This window comes from Odocoileus virginianus, chromosome 2, assembly GCF_023699985.2.
Source record: "Odocoileus virginianus isolate 20LAN1187 ecotype Illinois chromosome 2, Ovbor_1.2, whole genome shotgun sequence".
NCBI classification, from domain to species: domain Eukaryota; kingdom Metazoa; phylum Chordata; class Mammalia; order Artiodactyla; family Cervidae; genus Odocoileus; species Odocoileus virginianus.
The window spans coordinates 1,847,495-1,871,285 of NC_069675.1; the positions used below are offsets into that span (position 1 = coordinate 1,847,495).

Here is a 23,791-nt window from a genome sequence, read left to right on the forward strand (position 1 = left end):
AGTGTTCCATTTATGATTTTTGGTTTTGCTATCATGAGTGGAAAGGATTCCCCCATCTCAAGATTATTTTCTTCTAACACTTCTGTAGTTCTTTTCTTTATATCTTTTCTTCTTTTTTTACATTTGAATCAGTTCCATCTGGCACTTATGTTAATCAAACTTGTTCTCTACCTTTATCCTTGTACTTTTTTTCAAATAATGACATCATTATTTGAGCTTTTATCCACTGATTTTTTGATATGTCTGTCATATACTAAATCCCTACCTACACTCAGATCTTTCTGAAAGTACATTTATTGGTTGATTTTCCCATTACGCAAAAGGCACTTCATATTTCATACTATTTTTCAGCCCTATAATAAAGAAGAAGGCCAAGAATCGAGTGAAGAAGGCAGTGAAGAAGATACAGAGGTAGAGGATGAAGCAGCAGAAGGAGCAGAAGTCAAGCAAAGGTAAAATGGTGTGAGGGGACGTAAATGCAGGCTCATGGAAGTTTTATCTGTTTATCTTTACTGTTATAAATAATGGAAGAATTTCTTGAAATGGAAACAGCTTATAGTTTGGGAGATTTTCTCATTGCCATTTGCTTAAAGGTCATTACAACTTTAACTTTGTGGTTACTTTTAGCATGTGATATTATTCTTAGTTTCATGTAGCAGTGTTAGATTGTCAGAAGATACAATGATATACTTTGTTCTTTGATTAATGAAGTTCTCTGACTGAGTGAACAGGCGTAAACTTTCCCTAGCTCTCTGTCTCCCTAGAACCGATTCTCACTGGAGTGCTGTCCGGAAAGCCATCTCAGAGGTTGGTATCTCCTGTCTTATTAATGGGGCTTCACTGGTGGATCAGTGGTTATCTGCCTGCAATGCAGGAGACGTATGTTCTATCCCTGGGTTGGGATGATCCTCTAGAGAAGGGCATGGCAACCCACTCCAGTATTCTTGCCTGGAGAACCCCATGGACAGAGGAGCCTGGCAGACTATAGTCCATGGGGTCACAAAGAGTCGGACACGATCGAGCGACTAACACTTGCACTTTTCACTTCATCTTATTAATAACACCTCATTTTGTTATCTAATAGTTCTGATAAGAGTTCAGATTCAAAACAACTTTAAATGAAAGCATTGGATCTTAAGTGGGTATAGGGCCTGGAATGCACAGAACATTAATACACACCTCTGGTTTAGTAAGTCTGTACTCTGAGTAACATTTCCCGTTAAGTCTTTTCTGTTCAGAAGAGTAGATTTGAGGGCCTGGAAATGCCTCACCTTGATTCTGCTTGAATTTTCTATCATTTGGGTAAAGACAATTGTTAATTTTAGTTTTGTAACATTTAAAAATTCCAAAAAGCTCAAAAAAGTAAGAAACTACCCATAATCCTATCATTTAAAAAGTTACATAATGAAATGAAACCCCACTCCTTCCATAAGTAATCACCACTAATCGTTTAGTAAATATATCCCTTCTGGGATTTTTACTTTATTTATTATTTATGGACATGGGTGCACGTGTATGTATGTTATATACATATATATATATATACACACACACACACACACACACAAAGCCATTCATTCTTCAATGCACATCAGTTCATGGTATCAGCTCATCTGTGACATGGCACATTCCCTTGTGGGGCTAGACAGGCCATTTTGACAGGGACCACGCAGAAGCAGCCAGTCTAAAGCGCAGAGCTTGGCTCCCTGAGCACTGCATGGGGCTTAGATCCTTGGGAAAGGCCAGTATCAGCGATGGCATCATCTCATAATTGGGGGTTAAACTGCTGTATTCTTCCACTAAAGTCTGGACATTTGTATTTTTGTTTTGGGAGTTGTAGTTGCTATAGTGATAAAGAGAGTATTCTAGAGGTGAGAAAACCTGAATGAAAGCAAGCAAGTCAATTTTGTTTTACTCTCTTCAGCAGATAAACACCGTTGATGTGTTGACCACGATGGGAGCTGTTCCTGCTGGATTCAGGCCTTCCACCCTCTTCCAGCTCCTGGAGGAAGGTACAGGTGTCCATCAGCCAGACAGATTTTGAGTGAAACCGTCATGGTTTACATCTAACTTTTCTGGCACAGCCAGAGAGGGTTGTTAATAAAGATGTTGGATCTCACATCTCTTGGATGCTCATCTTGCCCTGCATCTTGCCTGTGACAGGAGGAGGGAGCCCTGATCCTATCAGAAGCCAAGCCCCCTTTCATTTATTTCAGAAGCAGGACTCGCAGTGAGCACCCCTCTCCTGTATCTGCTGCCTGCTCTCCCCTCCCCCACTGGCTCCTCGCCTCAGCGGTAGTCCCAGCACCACCTCTATGAACCAGGCCCGCTCAGCCCTATCCCACTCTGGCTGAAGCCTCCCTTTCTCTGCTTTTCTTCGCATCAAGACTTTCCCCAAGAGTTATCTCTATTCACTGTTTCTATTTTCTTATTCATTCTTGGATTGCCCTGTATTTGGCACCATTTGTTCATAAGCTCGTTTTATTTTTAAATATTTATTCATTTATTTGGCTATACCAGGTCTTAGTTGCAGCATGCAGGATCTTTGATCTTCATTACAATATTCAGGATCTTTTTAGTTTCGCCATGTGAGGCGTTCAGTAGCAGCATGCAGGGTCTAGTTCCCTGACCAGGGACTGAACGCAGAATGCCCACGTTGGGAATTTGGAGTCTTAGCTCATTTTAAAGAGCAGCGATTTTGGGGAGAGGCTCGCCTATATTCTCTGAGTTGTTATCTGTGTCGGGACTGCTTTGAGGCTCCTCTGTTGGGAGGCTCTTCTCCGTGCCCCTCAAACACCCACCTCCTCCTCACGCTCCTATCTCAGGGTAAAACGCCACCTTCCCAGAGACACCTTCCTTGTCGGTTCTCCCACTCTCATCCATGTCAGTACCCTTCATAGGTCTAAGTCAGCTTATAATATCTAGTCTTTTGTCTACCTATGTTTCTTAATTACTTTCGCCCACTGAGCTGTAAGCTCATGGGGCAGGGGACGTATTTCTCTGATCCACCTTGGTGTTTCCAGTTCCTAGCAGAGCAGGTTCGTTGTTGTTCGGTTACTAAGTCATGTCTGACTCTGCGATCCGCTGGACTGCAGCCCGCCAAGGCTCTCCTGTCCTTCGCTATCTCCTGGAATTTGCTCAGATTCATGTCCATTGAGTCGGTGGGTAATGCTGTCCAACCATCTCATCCTCTGTCACTCCCTTCTCTTGTCTTCAGTCTTTCCCAGCATCAGCGTCTTTTTCAGTGAATCAGCTCTTCGTGTCAGGTGGCCAATGTATTGGGGCTTCAGCTTCAGCATCAGTTCTTCCAGTGAATATTCAGGGTTGATTTCGTTTAGGATGGACTGGTTTGATCTTCTTGCCGTTAAGGGACTGTCTGAATAGATTTTGTAATAAGTATTCATGACTAAATTATGGGAAAACAGCATTAAAATACTTTTATGTAAAGAAGTAAAATTAATGATGATACCCTTTTTCTAGAATGTCCAAAATGTGGTTGCAGATTTTCTGCATTTTACAAAAATATTTGAATGGGTCATCTTCATCACGGGGTATGTTACCGGCCTGACAGTCTTAAGGTCTTTCCTGAAGGTGCTTTAAGATCAGCTCTTGTGTGTTTCCATCTTGATGTTTCTTCCTGTTCTTATCTCTGTTGGTATGTCTGTCTTAGGAAGCAAGTTTCTAGCAAACAGCATGCATGGTATTTTTGACATCTGTTTCCTAAGTTTGTACCATAACATCATGGATTTGGGGTTTTGAATTTCGTTCATTCTTTGTAAGACTATAAAGGAAAAATTATTTTTGCAGGGAATCAATTTCGAGCAAGTTACTTCTTACAGCCAGAGCTCACACCTTCCCAACTGGCCTTCAGAGATCTAATGTGGGATGCAAAAACCGGCTCTGTAAGTATGGTCACTGTTTACAAAAGGTGCTCAGAAAGTGAATTTGTCTCATAAGTCATAAAAGCAGACCTTACTCGTAACTGATTGCTCTTGCAGATCAAGTCAAGACCGAGCCGTGTCTCCTTGATTCTGACTCTCTGGAGCTGCAAGGTGATTCCTCTTCCAGGGGTGAGCATCCAAGTTCTGAGCAGACATGTGCGCCTCTGTCTGTTTGACGGCAGTGAGGTAAGCTTGCTGGGGAGTCTGACTAGTTCCCGCCACATGCATTTTTTAAATTTAATTTTTATTTTTTTTAACACCAAAAGCATTTTATAGTGGGATATAGCTGATTAACAATGTTGTGATAGTTTCAGATGAACAGTGAAGGGACTCAGCCATACTTACACATGTACCCATTCTCCTCCACATCCCTCCCCCCAACCACATATTAAATGCATGCTGCATAGGATCTGTCTGTCTCTTTATCTCAGTCTCTATGTGTGTGTATAAGTACCTAGATAAAATAATGTGTAGTGTTAGTGTTAGTCACTCAGTTGTGTCTGACTCTTTGCAACCTCATGGACTGTAGCCCACCAGGCTCCTCTGTCCATGGGATTTCCCAGGCAAGAATATTAGAGTGGGTTGCCGTTGCTTTCTCCAGGGGATCTTCTCAACTCAGGAATCAGACCCAGGTCTCCTGCACTGTAGGTGGATTCTTTACTATCTGAGCTACTGGGGAAGCCCCAAATAACGTATGGTAGCATGCAAACAGCAAGGGTTCTGATGACACAGGTTTATTAACTCCAGACTCTTTCACTGGCTAAATGTATGACGTTTATATATCACAGTTAGCTCCTGTGAGCTGTAGATTTTTCACTTAAAAAAAGGTACTGATGCCTACCTCCTAGTGCTATATGCAGTTCAGGTTTTCAGTATAGAGTACTGCATCTTGAAACATTTCTTTGTTTACTTGTGGCTGTGCTGGATTTCCGTTGCCGCATGTGGGCTTTCTCTAGTTGCGGCCAGTGGGGGCTGCTCTCTAGTTGTGGTGTGCAGGCTTCTCCTCGCAGCGGCTTCTCTTGCAGAGTGTGGGCTCTAGAGCCCGAGGGCTTCGGTCGTTGTGGCCCTCTGGCTGGGCTACTCTGCGTCACGTAGGATCTTCCTGGAGCAGGGATCAGCTTCACGTCCCTTGTAGTGGCAGGTGGATTCTTAACCACTGGACCACCGGGCAAGTCTGACTACTGCATTTTTGACAGGTGTACACACCTATGTAACCAACATTCCAGTCAACCTATGGAGCGTTACCGTCACCTGACAAAGTTTCCTTGTGTTCTTTTCCACCCCCTTCCTCTCTAATGCCTAAGAGAAGATTTTCCACCCAGTACCAGCCAAAGAATTTAATGACTCTTAGTTGATTGATTTGTTTTGGAGATACAACTAAAACAGTGCTGAGATGAAAATTTATGACTTTAATTGAATATACTAGGCAAGAAGAGAGATTTTAAATCGGTGATCTAAGCTCAAACTTAAGAGTCTAGAAAAGGAAGAGTGAGTGAAACCTGAAGAAAGTAGAATGGAGGAACTAATAAAGAGCAGAAACTAATGAAACAGAAAGCAGAAGAGAAAGCCAGAAAAGGCAAAGTTTATTCTTTAAAAAGATTAATAAAATTGACAGATGCCTAGTGAGACTGATCAAGAAATTTTCAAAAGAGAGACTTCCCTGGTGGTCCATTGGTTAAGGCTTCACCTTCCAATGTGGGGGGCAGAGGTTTGATCCCTAGTCAGGGAACCAGGATCCCACATGCCTTAGTGGGACCAAAAATAAATAAATAAATAATTTTAAAAATACATTTTAAAAAGAGAGAAAGAAAGAAAACAAATGATTGTTGCTAAAACAGCCTCTGTTCACTGGTGCCAAACAGAAACACTGAGTCAGAGTTTTGGGTGAAGTAAAAAAAAGTAGTTATTGCTTTGCCAGGCAAGGTGCTGCACAGCTGGCGAAGCCCCTCAAAACTGTGTCCCACCCTGGAGGTGAGGTAGTGAAGAGGGGCAGTGAGAAGTCTTACAGTGTTAAGGGGGCGCAGCGTGGCCAGCGCGTGGACTGCAGCCCGCCAGACTCCTCTGTCCATGGGGTTCTCCAGGCAAGAATACTGAAGCAGGTTGCCATGCCCTCCTCCAGGGGATCTTACCCACCCAGGGATCAAACCCATGTCCCTTGTGTCTCCTGCATTGGCAAGCGGGCTCTTTACCACTAGTGCCACCTGGGAAGCCCGAAAGAAGAGAAGGGGAATGTTACAAATAACTTCATGGCAATAAATTTGATAACATTGATAAACAGATAAGTTCTTCAAAAACCATAATTTAATGAAACTGACCTGAGAGGAACTAGAACAATTTGAATAACCCCTGTTAAAGATATTGAAACTGAAATTAAAACTCTTCCAGTTGAGAAAACTCCAGATGCCAGATGGTTTCACTGGTGGTTTCAGCTGAACATTTAAGGAAGAAGTAATACCACTAGTACACAAACCCTTCCAGAGAACAGATGAAGGGGGAATGCTTCCCATCTTGTTTCATGAGGCCAGGAAAAGCATGCTACCAAAATAAGACAAGATATTACAAAAAAGAAAAATTATAAGACCAGTACTCCTCATGAATATAATGAACTAAAATCCTAAACAAAATATGAGTGAATTGAACCTGATTGATGATTATCCAGCTCAAATCTGTACCACTCTTAACTTATCTGCTTCTCTGTTGACATTAGTTAGCATTGTTAGCATGCAGCTCTCCCTTGAAGTACAGGCACACGTGTGTGCTGAGTCATGTGAGACTCTTGGCAGCCCCAAGGACTGCACCCTGCCAGGCTTTTCTGTCCATGGGGTTTTCCAGGCAAGAATACTGGAATGGATGAAAAGATGCTCAACATCACTCATTATCAGAGAAATGCAAATCAAAACCACAATGAGGTACCATTATACACCAGTCAGGATGGCTGCTATCCAAAAGTCTACAAGCAATAAATGCTGGAGAGGGTGTGGAGAAAAGGGAACCCTCTTACACTGTTGGTGGGAATGCAAATTAGTACAGCCACTATGGAAAACAGTGTGGAGATTCCTTAAAAAGCTGGAAATAGATCTGCCATATGACCCAGCAATACCACTTCTAGGCATACACACTGAGGAAACCAGATCCGAAAGAGACACGTGCACCCCAATGTTCATCGCAGCACTGTTTATAATAGCCAGGTCATGGAAGCAACCTAGATGCCCATCAGCAGACGAATGGATGAGGAAGCTGTGGTACATATACACCATGGAATATTACTCAGCCATCAAAAAGAATTCATTTGAATCAGTTCTAATGAGATGGGTGAAACTGGAACCCATTATACAGAGCGAAGTAAGCCAGAAAGATAAAGACCATTACAGTATACTAACACATATATATGGAATTTAGAAAGATGGTAACGATAACTTTATATGCAAAAAAAGAAAAAGAGACTCAGATGTATAGAACAGACTTGTGGACTCTGTGGGAGAAGGCGAGGGTGGGATGTTTCAAGAGAACAGCATCGAAACATGTATATCTAGGGTGAAACAGATCACCAGCCCAGGTTGGATGCATGAGACAAGTGCTCAGGCCTGGTGCACTGGGAAGACCCAGAGGGATCGGGTGGAGAGGGAGGTGGGAGGGGGGACTGGGATGGGGAATACATGTAAATCCATGGCTAATTCATTTCAATGTATGACAAAAACCACTGCAATGTTGTAAAGTAATTAGCCTCCAACAAATAAAAATAAATGGAAGAAAGAAAAAAAAAAAAAAGAATACTGGAATGGGTTGCCATATCCTACTCTGGGGATCTTCCCAACTCAGGGATCGAACATGCATCTCTTGCACTTCCTGTATTGGCAGGAGGATTCTTAACCACTGTGCTACCTGGGAAGATAAAAAAGGACAATATATCATGATTAATTGGGATTATTCCAGGAATTCAAAGGTACCCTCCTATGTAGCCAGTATTTAACATTTGAGAATAGATCATTGTAAATTGCCATATTAACATAACTAAAGGAGAAAAAAAACCATGTGATCATTCAATAGACACGGAAAAAGCATTTGACAAATATTAACACCCATTTACAATACTTTAAAAAGTTCTCATCAAATTAAGAACAGAAGGGAACTTCAGGTTGGTAAAGGGCAACAGTTCAGTTCAGTTGCTGAGTTGTGTCCGACTCTTTGTGACCCCAAGGACTGCAGCACACCAGGCCTCCCTGTCCATCACCAGCTCCCAGAGCTTCCTCAGACTCATGTCCATTGAGTTGGTGATGCCATCCAATGATCTCATCCTCTGTCGTCACCTTATCCTCCCGCCTTCAATCTTTCCTAACATCAGGGTCTTTTGAAATGAGTCAGTTCTTCGCATGAGGTGGCCAAAGTATTGGAGTTTCAGCTTCAACATCAGTCCTTCCAATGAACACTCAGGACTGATCTCCTTTAGGATGGACTGGTTGAATCTCCTTGCAGTCCAAGGGACTCTCAAGAGTCTTCTCCAACACCATAGTTCAAAAGCATCAATTCTTCGGTGCTCAGCTTTCTTTATAGTCCAACTCTCACATCCATACATGACTACTGGAAAAACTATAGCTTTGACTAGATGGACCTTTGTTGGCAAAGTAATGTCTCTGCTTTTTAATATGCTGTCTAGGTTGGTCATAGCTTTTGTTCCAAGGAGTAAGTGTTTTTTAATTTCATGGCTGCAGTCACCATCTGCAGTGATTTTGGAGCCTAAGAAAAGAAAGTCAGCCACTGTTTCCACTGTTTCCCCATCTATCTGCCATGAAGGGATGGGAGTGGATGCCATGATCTTAGTTTTCTGAATGTTGAGTTTTAAGCCAACATTTTCCATCTCCTTTTTAACTTTCATGAAGATGTTCTTTGCTTTCTGCCATAAGAGTGGTGTCATCTGCGTATCTGAGGTTATTGATATTTCTCCAGCAGTCTTGATTCCAGCTTGTGCTTCATCCAGCCCAGCATTTCTCATGATGTACTCTGCATATAAGTTAAATAAGCAGGGTGACAATATACAGCCTTTCCAAATACAGATGTGGAACCAGTTTGTTGTTCCATGTCCAGTTCTACCTGTTGCTTCTTGACCTGCATACAGATTTTTCAGGAGGCAGGTAAAGTGGTCTGGTACTCCCATCACTTTCAGAATTTTCCAGTTTGTTGTGATCCACACAATCAAAGGCTTTAGCGTAGTCAATAAAGCAGAAATAGATGTTTTTTTGGAACTCTCTTGCTTTTTCAGTGATCCAGCAGATGTTGGCAATTTGATCTCTGGTTCCTCTCCCTTTTCTAAATCTAGCATGAACACCTGGAAGTTCACTGTTCATGTTCTGTTGTAACCTGGCTTGGAGAATTTTGAGCATTACTTTACTAGCGTGTGAGATGAGTGCAATTGGGCAGTAGTTTGAACATTCTTTGGCATTGCCTTTCTTTGGGATTGGAATGAAAACTGAACTTTTCCAGTCCTGTGGCCACTGCTGAGTTTTCCAAATGTGCTGGTATATTGAATGTGACACTTTCACAGCATCATCTTTTAGGATTTGAAATAGCTCAACTGGAATTCTATCACCTCCACTAGCTTTGTTCGTAGTGATGCTTCCTAAGGCCCACTTGACTTCACTTTCCAGGATGTGTGGTTCTAGTTGAGTGATCACACCATCATGGTTATTTGGGTCATGAAGATTTTTTTTGTATACTTCGTCTGTGTATTCTTGCCACCTCTTCTTAACATCTTCTGCTTCTGTTAGGTCCCTACCATTTCTGTCATTTATTGTGCCCATCTTTGCATGAAATGTTCCCTTGGTATCTCTACTTTTCTTAAAGAGATCTCTAGTCTTTCCCATTCTATTGTTTTCCTCTATTTCTTTGCATTGATCACTGAGGAAGGCTTTCTTACGTCTCTTTGCTATTCTTTGGAACTCTGCATTCAGATGGGTATACCTTTCCTTTTCTCCTTTGCATTTCACTTCTTTTCTTTTCTCAGCTATTTGTAAGGCCTCCTCAGACAACCATTTTGCCTTTTTGCATTTCTTTTTCTTGGGGATGGTCTTGATCCCTGCCTGCTGTACAATGTCATGAACCTCCGTCTGTAGTTCTTCAGGCACTCTGTCTATCAGATCTAATCCCTTGAATCTAATTGTCACTTCCACTGTAATCATAAGGGATCTGATTTAGGTCATACATGAATGGTCTAGTGTTTTTCCCTACTTTCTTCAAGTTAAGGCTGAACTTGGCAATAAGGAGTTCATGATCTAAGCCACAGTCAGCTCCTGGTCTTGTTTTTGCTGACTGTATAGAACTTCTCCATCTTCAGCTGCAAAGAATATAATCAGTCTGATTTTGATGTTGACCATCTGGTGATGTCCATGTGTAAAGTATTCTCTTGTGTTCTTGGAAGAGGGTGTTTGCTATGACCAGTGCATTCTCTTGGCAGAACTCTATTAGTCTTTGCCCCTCTGTTCTCCAAGGCCAAATTTGCCTGTTACTCCAGGTATCTCTTGACTTCCTACTTTTGAATTCCAGTCCCCTATAATGAAAATGACATCTTTTTTGGGTGTTAGTTCTAGAAGGTCTTGTAGGCCTTTGTAGAACTGTTCAACTTCAGCTTCTTCGGCATTAGTGGTTGGGGCGTAGACTTGGATTACTCTGATATTTGAATGGTTTGCCTTGGAAACGAACACAGGTCATTCTGTCATTTTTGAGATTGCATCCAAGTACTGCATTTTGGACTCTTTTCTTGACTATGATGGCTACTCCATTTCTTGTAAGGGATTCTTGCCCACAGTAGTAGATATAATGGTCATCTGAGTTGAAGGGCAACAAGGGAAAACTAAAGCAAAGCTAATATCACTGTACTTAATGTAAGATACTGAACACTATCTGCTACGGTCAGTAACGATTCAGTTACCCAAGAAATAAGAAGATAACTTAGGGTTTTTTTAAATTGACAAAAGACTTGAGCAGGCACTTAAAAAAAGAAAATATGACAGACCACCAGGCATATAAAAAGATCCTGAGCGCATAATATGTCATCTGTGAAATGCAAATGAAAACCAGAGTGAAAGAGATCCAACTATAGACTAAGAAACCACCTTAAACAATAATACAGACAGGTTAAAAGTTGAAGAGTGGAGAAAGATACACCATTCAAAAGATTTTAATATCAGACAAAGTATACTTCAGAACAAGGAACATTATTGGGAATAAAGTGGTACACTACATGATAGGATGGACCATTCAGCAAGAAGATGTAACAGTCCTCAATGTGTATACACCCAACATCAGAGTTTCAAAATACATGCAGTAGAAATGGATAGAACTGAAGGGAGAAATGGGTAAAGCCACACTTCTAATTACAGTCTTTAATACTCCTCTCTACAATACTGTAGAACAAGCAGACAAGATTAGTAAGATTATAAAACAACAGAATAGCACCATGAACAAACTGGATCTAATTAACGTTTGTGAAACACTTCACCCTCCAATTGCATTCTTTTTAGTGAATATGGAACATTCACCAAAATAGATGGTCCTGAACAGATTTTGAAATCATGCAGTTTAGGGTTTTGATCACAAGGAGTTGAATTAGAAACCAAAACCAGAAAGAGAACAGGGAAAACTCCTTGGAAATTATGCAACAGATTTCTAAATAATGAATGAGTTAAGGAAAGCATTGCTTAGAGGGAAGTTTGTCACACTAGAAAAGGAGTCTCACTTCCATAATCTGAACTCTTGAGGGGATGATGCTTGCTGTGATCTGAGAGGTGAATAGGCCGTAAGGAGATGGGGAGTGTGTACCTGAGTGAACAAGGAGCGCAGGCAAGGCCTTGAGAGGAAAGGATGTGGGAAGGGGCGCTGGCGTGGCTGAACGGAGGGAGCGAGGAAGTGCAGGGTGGGATGAGGCGGGGGTGCCGTGTGAGACCTTGTAAGCCGTGAGCTCTCGTCTTTGTCCTAAGAACAGGAAAGCCGTTGGAAGAGAGTGACATGACTTACATGTACATCTGAGGGTGATTTCTGCCTCCTCCCTGGAGGTGGATTAGAGGGGTGGCCAGAGGGACCCGAGTAGACCGTTTGGAAGCTGCGTCACAATGTGGTGGTCAAAGGGCAGCAAGTGTCCACGCCTCCAAGAAAATGAAATCTAAAATCTGGAGCCGTTTTGCCTGGAATTAGACCCAGGCTCCACCAGCTGAATGTGGGATGCGAACCAAATGACTCTGCCTTCCTCTCTCTGGTGTACCTTCCTTAGGGTCAGTGTGGAGACGAGACAAGTTAATGAGAGTAAAGCACTTAAAGCTAGACATCCTGGAGTGTGAAGGTAAGTGCTAAGCTAGTGGAGGTGATGAAATTCCAGCTGAGCTATTTCAAATCCTAGAAGATGATGCTGTTAAAGTGTTGCATTCAATATGTCAGCAAATTTGGAAAACTCAGCAGTATCCACAGGACTGGAAAAGGTCAGTTTTTATTCCATTTCCAAAGAAGGGCAATGCTGAAGAATGTTCAGACTACCACAGAATTGTGTTTATCTCATATGCTAGCAAGGTTATGCTCAAAGTCCTTCAAGGTAGGCTTCAGCAGTACATGAATCAAGAACTTCCAGATGTACAAACTAGATTTAGAAAAGGCAGAGAAACCACAGATCAAATTGCCAACATTCGTTGGATCATAGAGAAAGCAAGGGGCTTCCAGAAAAACATCTGCTTCATTGACTATGCTAAAGCCTTTGACTATGTGGATCACAACAAACTGTGGAAAATTCTTAAAGAGATGAGAGTACAAGACCATCTTGCCTTTTTCCTGAGACACCTGTGTGCAGGTCAACAAGCATCAGTTAGAACTGTACATGGAACAGCAGACGGGTTCCCAATCGGGAAAGGAGTGTGTCAGGGCTGTATACTGTCACCCTGCTTATTTAACTTGTATGCAGAGTACATCATGAGAAACGCTGGGCTGGAAGAAGCACAAGCTGGAATCAAGATTGCCGGGAGAAATATCAATAACCTCAGATATACATATGATATCACTCTAAAGGCAGAAAGTGAAGAGGAACTAAAGAGCTCTTGATGGAGGTGAAAGAGGAGGGTGAAAAAGCTGGCTTAAAGCTCAACATTTACAAAACTAAGATCATGGCATCTGGTCCCATTACTTCATGGCAAATAGAAGGAGAAAAAGTGGAAGCATTGGCAGATCTCATTTTCTTGGGCTCCAAAATCACGGCAGACAGTGACTGCAGTCATGAAATTAAGACGCTTGCTCCTTGGAAGAAAACCTATGACAAACCTAGGCAGCATATCGAAAAACAGAGGCATCACTTTGCTGACAAAGGTCTGTTTAGTCAAAGCTGTGGTTTTTCCAGTAGTTATGTATGGGTGTAAGAGTTGGACTATAAAGAAAGCTGAGCACGAAAGAACTGATGCTTTTGAACTGTGGTGTTGGAGAAGACTCTTGAGAGTCCCTTGGACTGCAAGGAGATCCAGCCAGTCCATCCTAAAGGAAACCAACCCTGAATATTCATTGAAAGGACTGATGCTGAAGCTCCAATACTTTGGCTACCTGATGCGAAGACCCAACTCATTGGAAAAGACCCCGATGCTGGGAAAGATTGAAGGCAAAAGAAGGGGGCGGCAGAGGATGAGATGGTTGGATAGCATCACTGACTCAATGGACATGAATCTGAGCAAAGTCTGGGAGATAGTGATGGACAGGGAAGCCTGGCGTGCTGCAGTTCATGGGGTCAAAAAGAGTCAGACATGACTTAGCAGCTGAATCGCACAAGAACAAAGCACTTACACCAACGCGTGGAACTTCATAAGATCACCAGATGAGAGTGATGGTGGTAACTTGATGAGAGAAGTGGAAGTGAGAGCTGTGGCTGGAGGGGTATTTAGGAGGCTTGGTTGGTAACAGGTGGAACGTGGGGAGTGCGGGGGATCGGGGCATCAGATGTGAAGCCGGGTCTCTGACTTCCGCGCCTGGGTGGATGGTGGTGACATGCTGTGAGGTCGAGAGCACTGATAGCAGGTCAGGTGTGGAGGAATTCTTGGGTTTATCTTTGTCCCTGCTGAGTGTAAATACTTATTTAAAAAGAAATACAAACCTGTTATTTTGTATTGGGGCATAGCTGATTAACACAGTGTGTGATAGTTTTAGGTGGACAGCAGGAGGGCTCAGCCACACACAGACATGTGCCCACTCTCCCGCAGGCCGCCTCCCGTCCAGGCTGCCGCCTGACACCGGGCAGAGCCCCAGGTCCTTGCCGGCCATCCGCTCCAAGTGCAGCGGTGTGCGCGTGTCCACCCCACTCTCCCGCACTGTCCCCTCCCCCATCCTGCCCCCAGCAGCCGTACCTCGTCTTCAGTCTGCGAGTCTGTTCCTGTTTTGTCAGTTCACTTGTGTGATTTCTTTTCAGAGTCTACCCAGGATGGATGTCATAGGACATTTCCCCTCTCTGCTGACTGACCTCACTCAGTGCGACTCGCTCTCGGCCCATGCATGTTGCTGCAGATGGCCTCATTTCGTTCGTTTTGATGGTTAAGTACTCTGTTGTGTACACGTACCACATCCCCTTCATCCAGTCCACTCTCGGTGGGGCTTTCCCTGTGGCTCACTGGTAAATCATAGCCTACAAGACAGGAAATGCAGGAGGACTGGGTTAATCCCTGGTTGTGAAGATCCCCTGGAGGAAGGCATGGCCACCCTCTCTAGTGTTCTTGCCAGGAAAATTCCGTGGACAGAGGAGCCTGGTGGGCTGCAGCCCATGGGGTCGTAGGACGTAACTGCAAGATTACAGTAGGACGTAACTGCAAGATTGAGCGGTGTCATGGACAAGGTTACTTCCATGTCCCGGCCATTGTGAGCAGTGGTTCAGTGAACACTGGGGTGCACATGTGTTTTTCTCTGGATATATCCCAGGGGTGGGATTGCAGGGTCATACGGTAGCTCTGTTTTTAGTTGTTTTTTTTTTTCTTTTTTTTAAGGTTTGTACATTTTAAAATTTATTTTTATTTATTTATTTTCATTTATTTTTATTAGTTGGAGGCTAATTACTTTACATCATTGCAGTGGTTTTTGTCATACGTTGACATGAATCAGCCATGGAGTTACATGTATTCCCCATCCCGATCTCCCCTCCACCTCCCTCTCCACCCGATTCCTCTGGGTCTTCCCAGTGCACCAAGCCCGAGCACTTGTCTCATGCACCCGACCTTGGCTGGTGATCTGTTTCACTATAGATAATATACATGTTTCGATGCTGTTCTCTCGAAACATCCCACCCTCGCCTTCTCCCAGAGTCCACAAGTCTGTTCTATACATCTGTGTCTCCTTTTCTGTTTTGCATATAGGGTTATCGTTACCATCTTTCTAAATTCCATATATATGTGTTAGTATACTGTATTGGTCTTTATCTTTCTGGCTTACTTCGCTCTGTATAATGGGCTCCAGTTTCATCCATCTCATTAGAACTGATTCAAATGAATTCTTTTTAATGGCTGAGTAATATTCCATGGTATATATGTACCACAGCTTCCTCATCCATTCGTCTGCTGATGGGCATCTAGGTTGCTTCCATGTCCTGGCTATTATAAACAGTGCTGCGATGAACATTGGGGTGCACGTGTCTCTTTCAGATCTGGTTTCCTCAGTGTGTATGCCCAGGAGTGAGATTGCTGGGTCATATGGCAGTTCTCTTTCCAGTTTTTTAAGGAATCTCCACACTGTTTTCCATAGCGGCTGCACCAGTGTACATTCCCACCAACTGTGTCGGAGGGTTCCCTTCTCTCCACACCCTCTCCAGCATTTATTGGGCTTCCTGGGCAACACAGGGGTAAAAAGTCCACCTGTCAACGCAGGAGGCTCAAGAGACGTGGGTTGGACCCCTGGGTGTGGAAAATCCCCTGGAGTAGGGCATGGCAATACACTCCAGTATTCTTACCTGGGAAACCCCATGGACAGAGGAGCCTGGTGGGCCCCAGTCCAAGGGGCTGCAAAGAGTCAGACACAGTTGAGCACACACACCTAAGCTCAGAGTGTACTAGTCACTCACAGCACGAGGAGAGTGCCTTTGTTTCATCTGAACCGCACAAAACCACTGCCATGAATGAACACTAGGTGTCATCAGCATTCAAGAAGAGATGAACTGCCTTCTTTCTAAGAGCTGGTTCCGTACTTTTTGCTCTATCACTCACTATTCTTATACTTGACAACATAAAATAAAGATTGGAGTTTTATTTTGAATAATATATCAGAATCATAGAAGTTATTTTATATAAAAATAATAGAGATTAGTTTATGAAGCAAATTTATGTCATGTTTTCCACATCATGGATTACAGACCATATTTAACAGTTACGTGCTCACTCTGTTTATTTGGGCTTCCCTGGCGGCTCAGATGGTAAAGAGTTTGCCTCCAATGTGGGAGGCCCAGGTTTGATCCCTGGGTTGGGGAGATCCCTGGGGAAGGGAATGGCTACCCACTTCAGTATTCTTGACTGGAGAATCTATTTACTTAAGAATACTTCTTTAGTAAATTTAAGCCAAGTCACAAATATAAAGCATTATTACTAAAACTAATTAATAAGACACTGCTTCCAATAATGACTGAATATGCTCCTCTCCAAACAACTAACCCAGTGATGACAACTGTGAATTTTGGGTAATATACAAAAAGCCACTCCCTCAGGTCACTGACAAGCATCCCAAATCATGTGGACCCTGGAGGGGAATCTTAACTCTTGAGTCTGCTGTTTTATTTTTCCCTTCCTTCCCTCTCTTTCATTCCTCTATTTTCTTTTTTCTGTCTTCCTGTGTGTTACTTAAACATTTTTTAGAGCTCCATTCTGAAGTGCCTGCCATGTTATTGAGTGGCTCTCTTTGAACGGCTTTTTTAGTAGTTGAACTAAAATAAGTAGGTATACCTGCGTAACTTCCTCCAGTTTGCTTGTCAGCATCCCAGGTCAAGTGATCGGTAGAAACTCTGATCCTCTTACTGCTTTATGAGTATCTAAGAATCTCTACGCACACTGAGCACGACAGCGCACAGCATTACAATTCCGCTTCCACCGTTCAGCTCTCCTCCAGCTGCAGAGAGCAGGGCCCCTCTAGCTGCAGCGTGCGGGCTTCTCTTGTTGCAGAGCACACACTCGAGGCTTCAGCGGCTCCAGCGCATGGGCTCAGGAGGCTCTGCTCCTGGCCTCTAAAGCTCAGGCTTAGTAGTCGTGGCATGCGCCAGGGCATGTGGGATCTTCTGGGATCAGGGATTGAACCCATGTCTCCTGCACTGGCAGGCGGATTCTTTACTGCTGAGCCACTGGGGAACCCCTACCCTTGTTTTTACTCTTTCCATTGTTCTTCCTTCCTTCCTTCCTGATATTCAGAGATTTCTTCTTTCATCATGTTCTTTTCTATTTAGAGAACTTCCTTTAACCATTCTTTCAGGGTAGGTCTGCTGGCTAGAGATTCTTTTAGTTTTTCTTTATCTTAGAATGCCTGCTTTCCCTTTATTCATGGTGGATATTTTCACTAGATATAGAACTCTAGGTTGGCATTTCTTTTCTTTAAGCACTCAAAAAATACTGTTCCGCTTCATTGGACTTGGTTTTACCCTATAGGTGAATCTAGGTGGTGTTTTTCTCTCATTGCTTTCAGGATATTGTGTTTAGTTTTTAGAAGTTTATATACTTTGTCATGGATTTCTTGGATTTATGCTGTTTAGGGTTTTCTCAGCTTCTTAAACTGTAGGCTTATGTCTTTTGCCAGATTTGGGGATTTTTCAGCCATTATTTTCTTAAATACTTTTCCAATTCTAAACTCCCTTCCCTTCTGGGACTCAGATAGCATGAACATTAGATCTTTTTGTTATAATCTCATAGGTTCCTGAGGCTGTGACCATTTTCTTTCCATCTGTTCTATTCAGTTGATCAGACTGTGTAATTTCTGTTTGCCTGTCTTCAAGCTCACTGATTCTTTCTCTCTTTTCTATTCTGTGATTGAGTCTATTCAGTGACTTGTGTAGGTGTGTGTATGTGTCTGTTTTCAAGCTTGGTAGCTCAGATGGTTAAGAATCTACCTGCAATACAGGAGACCCAGGTTCAGTCCCTGGGTCAGGAAGATCCCCTGGAGAAGGAAATGGCAACCCACTCCAGTATTCTTGTCTGGGATATCCCATGGACAGAGGAGGCTGGCTGGCTGAGGGACTAACACTTTCACTTTCATTGTATTTTTCAGTTCTAGAATTTCCATTAGGGTCCTCTTTCTTTTTCTTTTTTTTGTTAAAATTTCCTTATTTCTTTCTTGAGACTCTATGTTTCTTTCTATATTTTAAATTTATTTTAAGCATCTCCATAGATGTTTATTGAAGCATTTTTAGATGACTGCTTTAAAATGCTTTTCAAATAATTCCAACATCAGTCATCTTAGTGTTGGTATCTTTTGTTTTTAACTTTTAACTTTATATTGGAATATAGCTGATTAACAATGTTGTGATGGTTTCAGGTGGATAGCAAAGGGGCTCAGCCATACATATACATGTATCCATTCTCCCCCAAGCTCCCCTCCCATGCAGGCTGCCACATAATATTGAGCAGAGTTAGTGTTGTTGTCTTTTGATTGTCTTTTCTCACTTAAGTTGAGATTTTCCTGGTATTGTTGTAATGAATGATTTTTTTTTAATTGTATCCTAGACATTTTGAGAGCTGGGAGTCTGGGTCTTAGTAAGTTTTGCTTCTATTATAGTGCACACGTTGACGCTGTTACTGCCAGGTGAGAACGAGGTCCTGCTTCCCCTCCTGGGCTCTGCACACACCTCTGGGGAAAGGCGTGTCTCCTTACTTTGGGACCCTGATGAGATTCAGGCTCCTCTCTAGGCCTCTGGTGACAGCACTTGCCATGTCGTTGCTTAGGACCTGTGACCCCAAGCCATCCCACTTTCCTTTCCCCACTCTGGACATTACAAGAGGATAAAAATAAGGTTTCTGAATTTCATTGTATTAAATTTTCCATCAAAAAAAGAACTGTGAACAAATAATGAACTCTATGCTATGCATGTTAACATATTTAGAGAAAAGTTTACTTATGTCGGCAAGTTTGTAGTGTATCAAAAAGTAAGATGAACTGATGGATGGCTAGATGGTATATGTGATAAAGCAAGTATAGTAAAATGCTGATGGCAGAATCTAGGTGATAAGCTTAGGGTGTACTGTGAGTTTCTTTTAACTTGTCTGGTATATTTGACACATTTTATAATCAACCATCATTGTATGTTTCATCCTTAAACAGTGATTGAAAAGCCTTAAGAACTCAGTAAGAAATAATACATCAACAAACTATATACCTATTTTGCCAATAATAAGAGAAACAGAAAACAAATCTAAAACTCACATTTAGACTCTTATCTTTGAACATTATAATCTTCCAATTTGCTTATTCTTTTTCCTTTTACATGTATTTTACACCACAATCTGACTTTTATTGAAATTAGCAATATTTGTTAAATTAGGAACTGTTTCAAATATGTAGAAACATGCAGAAAAATATAATAGCTGTGCATGGCCTTGTCAGCCAGCTCTTCTGAAGCCTCTCAGTTTGCAGTGTGTAAATTTCTAGGCTTCCTACTTAGCTGTAGATTATTCTCATGAACCTAAAATCACTCTCTATTTCTATCTTCCTCCTTAACACACACAGGTACTCACATGCTCTAACTCCCTGCTGTTCCCGTCTTGTTACCGTTGCACATAAGATGTTCCTGTGGGCCGTATTTCTTAAAAGCTCAGTTATACCTAAAATTTCTCCTAATCTTCGGGTTAATCTCTCTCAGCTGTTAAGTATTTCGCTAGTACAGTCTGTTATTAGTGCAGAGATCTGAGTCTGAATTCATTTATCAGCTCTTTTGTTGTTTTATAAGTGCTGTGACACTTGGCTTTGTTGATCATTGCTCCCCTACCCCGAACACACTTCCCATCCTCCTCCTCAGCCTTTACTTTACCGTGCTCATCAGCGCCAGGCAGATTTGTCCACTGACTCATGAGTCTGTTTGGTTATTTCTCGTTGCCAGTTCCATGAACAAGGGATGCTTGTCTGTTGTGTTCACCGCTGTATATTTCCAGTGCCTAGAACAGCACTGGTTTACAAAAATATCTCCATTATATGTTACATGAACAAACAAATGGGTATTTCAAAGGGATAATGAAGTGCCCGAGGATTATAGCGAAGCGTGGAGCAGACAGGAGACCGCTCACGAGGCTGCATATATATGTTTATGTATAAGGATACGTTTGAAATAACACTGCTAACGTAACGAGGTGTGCAGAGGATCAGTATGATTTACTGTTGGCTTAGTTCATTCAGCTGGTAAAGAATCTGCCTGCAATGCAGGAGACCCCGGTTTGATTCCTGGGTTGGGAGGATCCACTGGAGAAGGGATAGGCTACCCACGCCAGTATTCTTGGGCCTTCCTGGTGGCTCACATGGTAAAGAATCTGCCTGCAGGAGACCTGGGTTTGATCCCTGGGTTGGGAAGATCACCTGGAGAAGGGAGCGGCTACCCTCCCCGGTATTCTGGCCTGGAGCGTTCCATGGACTGTATGGTCCATGGGGCCGCAAAGAGTCAGACATGACTGAGCGATTTTCACTTTCACTTTAGTTTGTTCCTCAAGGGCTTCCCGGCGGCTCAGACTGTAAAGCATCCGCCTGCAATGCAGGAGACGTGGGTTCTATCCCTGGGTCAGAAAGATCCCCTGGAGAAGGAAATGGCAACCCACTCCAGTGCTCTCGCCTGAAGAATCCCATGGACAGAGGAGCCTCCTGGGCTACAGTGCATGGGGTTGCAAAGAGTCAGACACGACTGAGTGACTAATAGTAGTTTGCTCCTCAGGGAAGCCCTGCCAGGCTCACCGCCTCCCATCCTTCTCCCTTGCTTCCCTCCATTGGCCCCTGCCCCACCCAGTCATCCTGCTCTTCAGCCCAGCATGTTCCTTCTCCTGAAGATGTGGGATAGTCTCAGCGATGGGACATTTAGGGCACAGCCTGTGGGGCCACACTTCAGCTTGCCGGTTACCCAAGGCCCCGTGGACCGCTCCCCCCAATACCATTCCATGAGCATTCACATGTTCCCTTCTGTTAATCATTTTAAAGGTTATGTATGTGGTTGATGTAAAAAGAAATACAGAATCGCCCAAAGAAGAAAGATAACCCCCCCTCTCCCTCTGCTCTGCTGTTCACTGTTTGGAGCATGGAAGTGGTGATGTTCCAAAGAGCTTTCACCAGTATGATTCCAAATGAGAAAATCTCATTTCAGGTTCTGAGCAACATTCATACAGTCAGGGCCACGTGGCAACCTAAGAAGCCCAAAACATGGACCTTTTCTCCCCAGGTAAGCAATCTGCTGAGTGAATTGAGTGAAACATGAGTTTCTTTTACCCATTAAGTATTAAGCAATTAGTTTCTAAGGTAGAATTATCAAAATCTATTTGGTAATACACTGGTGTTTTTGGTGTTGCTGGAGAAGACTCTTGAGAGTCCCTTGGACAGCAAGGAGATTAAAGCAGTCAATCCTAATGGAAATCAACCCTGAATATTCATTGGAAGGACTGATGCTGAAATTGAAGCTTTAGTACTTTGGCCACCTGATGCGAAGAGCTGACTCTTTGGAAAAGACCCTGATGCTGAGGGCAGAAGGAGAAGGAGGTGACCAAGGATAAGACGGTTGCATGGTATCATTGACTCAATGGACATGAGCTTGAGCAAACTCTGGGAGACAGTGAAGGACAGGGAACCCTGGAGTGCTGCCATTCATGGGGTTGCAAAGAGTCAGACACGACTTAGTGACTGAACAAGCAACAAATTCCTGAAGTAACGTATTTCTATCTAACACAGAGTGTATGGGGCCAGGTTTGAACCTTTAGATTATTTAGTGTTCTCTGAGGACTGATAAAAATCACTCATGTTTCTGCCTCACCAGAGTTACAGTGCCTGTGAATCATCTCATTCAGTGAATCACAAGGTTCAGTTTTAGAAAATTATGTCTGATGGAAAATGAAAACAAAAAGAGAAACCTTCACAGAGAATCTTACCATTTCTTAAGAAGTGTTTTTTTAAAAAATGCGGTCTCCAGCTGCGCTCAGGAGAGCTGTGCTTTCTTCAGATAAACTCACGGGCGACGCCTAGGGAGCCGATCATCCCTTGACATCCAGGGACTGTCAAGATTGAGACAAAGACAGGAAGGAGGTTAAGTGGCTTCAAGCCACTGAGTCAGAGCCACATAGATGCCAGGGGAGGTGACGATGTCTTTATGTTCTCTTAATAATATTAGTTGTCTATAGTTCTGTTTACTTTTTCCTACCTCCAGTTTCATTGCTTCCTTCTCACGACTCACTCCCTTGTGTCACTGCCCCCAGGAGCCCTTCATTAAACTTCTCCTGTTGCATCAGGAGATCTCACAGCAAGGCAGAAGCTCACCACGTGGGCACAGCATGAGGAGGAGCCGCCACCTCGCCTGTGGGCCGCTCGTGTCCACACGTGTCCCCAGCACCACCCCCCCAAGTCCAGTGTGATCTTTTAAGATTTTTTTTTTTTATGTGAACCATTTTTAAAGTCTTTATTGAATTTGTTACAACATTGCTTCTGTTTTTTGTTTTGGTTTCTCATTGAGAGGCATGTGGATCTGAGCTCCCCAACCAAGGATTAAACCCACATCCCCTGCGTTGGAAGGTGGTCTTAACCCTCTGCACCACCAGAGGAGTCCTCCAGTTTGGTCTTTTAAGCATCCTTCTGCTTTCATTTTGGCCCAACAGCTTTTCTGATGTTCTCCTGGATATAAAGATGAGCTGATGGAAGGGATAACTAGTATGTATAGGTTCCTTTGTGAGTGAAATTAATCATCCATCCTTTAGGTGTGAGGCATGCTTCCTGGATACTGTGGAATTTGTGTGTTGGTAGAGAAGAAACAGAGACACATATAGCACCAGTATCCTCTGAGTGGAGCTCGACTGCGTGCTGGGCACTGAGGCAGGCCGTTAGGTGCATCTTCTCACTGAATGCTTAGAGCCTCTCTGTGGAGTGGGTGCTACTGGCAGCTGTGACGCAGGCAGAGTGTAATGGTTGTGGGGCTCCTGGTACCGTGGAACCATAGAGAAGCAGGTTTTATAGAAGAGAAACTGATCTTGAAGGATGTGTGGGATTTTATAGGGATGTTGTGGTCCAGGGAGAGTGAAAGGAAAGGAAAATTTCCAAGGCCTGCCTCAGGGAAGCTAGGCAAGTGTGTATGCAAATTATAATTTTAGTCCTATCTGCAAAGGACAGTGGTTAATATAAATATCTCATCAGGGACTTGCCTGGTGGTCCGGTGGTTAGAACTCCAAGCTTCCACTGCAAGGGGGCACATCCAGGTTTGACCCCTGGATGGGGATCTAAGATCCCATGTGCCATGCAGCTTGCCCCCTCCCCTCCAAAAATCTTATCATATATCAAACTATGTAATACCTCTGAAGACCTTGGTGCAGTGCTTGTTTTACATTAGCTTCCTCTCTAAGCAAAGAGTAAGTGACCGTAAAGGTAGCTCTCTGTAGCACAGAAATTACATTTTAGAATTTGAAACCATTGGTATAGATGAGTCCAGTCCATCTGCTTTTTGTTTCCTTTAAAAGACCTTGAAGACTTTGCTGATGGTCCAGTGGCTGAGACTTGGCCTTGCAGGGCGGGGGCTGTGGGTTCAGTCCCTGTTCGGGGAGCTAGGATCCTACAGGTCTGGCAACGAGAAAACCAAAACATAAAGCAGAAGCTATGTTGTAGCAAATTCAATAAAGACTTTAGAAGTGGTCTACATTTTTTAAAAATCTTAAAAGAAA

General features: G+C 43.1%; 1 protein-coding gene across 4 annotated transcripts in view; it reads left to right on the top strand.

Annotated features, from left to right (window-relative positions):
* Positions 1-23,791, top strand: part of NPHP1 (nephrocystin 1) — a 65,230-nt gene that overhangs the window by 20,555 nt on the left and 20,884 nt on the right. For 3 of the 4 annotated variants that reach the window (XM_020876742.2, XM_020876758.2, XM_070474094.1), the window contains exons 7-12: positions 352-452; positions 765-807; positions 1,925-2,012; positions 3,808-3,902; positions 3,999-4,127; positions 21,244-21,318. In XM_020876742.2, coding sequence (XP_020732401.2) covers positions 352-452; positions 765-807; positions 1,925-2,012; positions 3,808-3,902; positions 3,999-4,127; positions 21,244-21,318 — 531 coding nt within the window. The remainder of the gene's footprint in view (positions 1-351; positions 453-764; positions 808-1,924; positions 2,013-3,807; positions 3,903-3,998; positions 4,128-21,243; positions 21,319-23,791) is intronic. The other variant, XM_020876750.2, reaches the window with a different exon arrangement.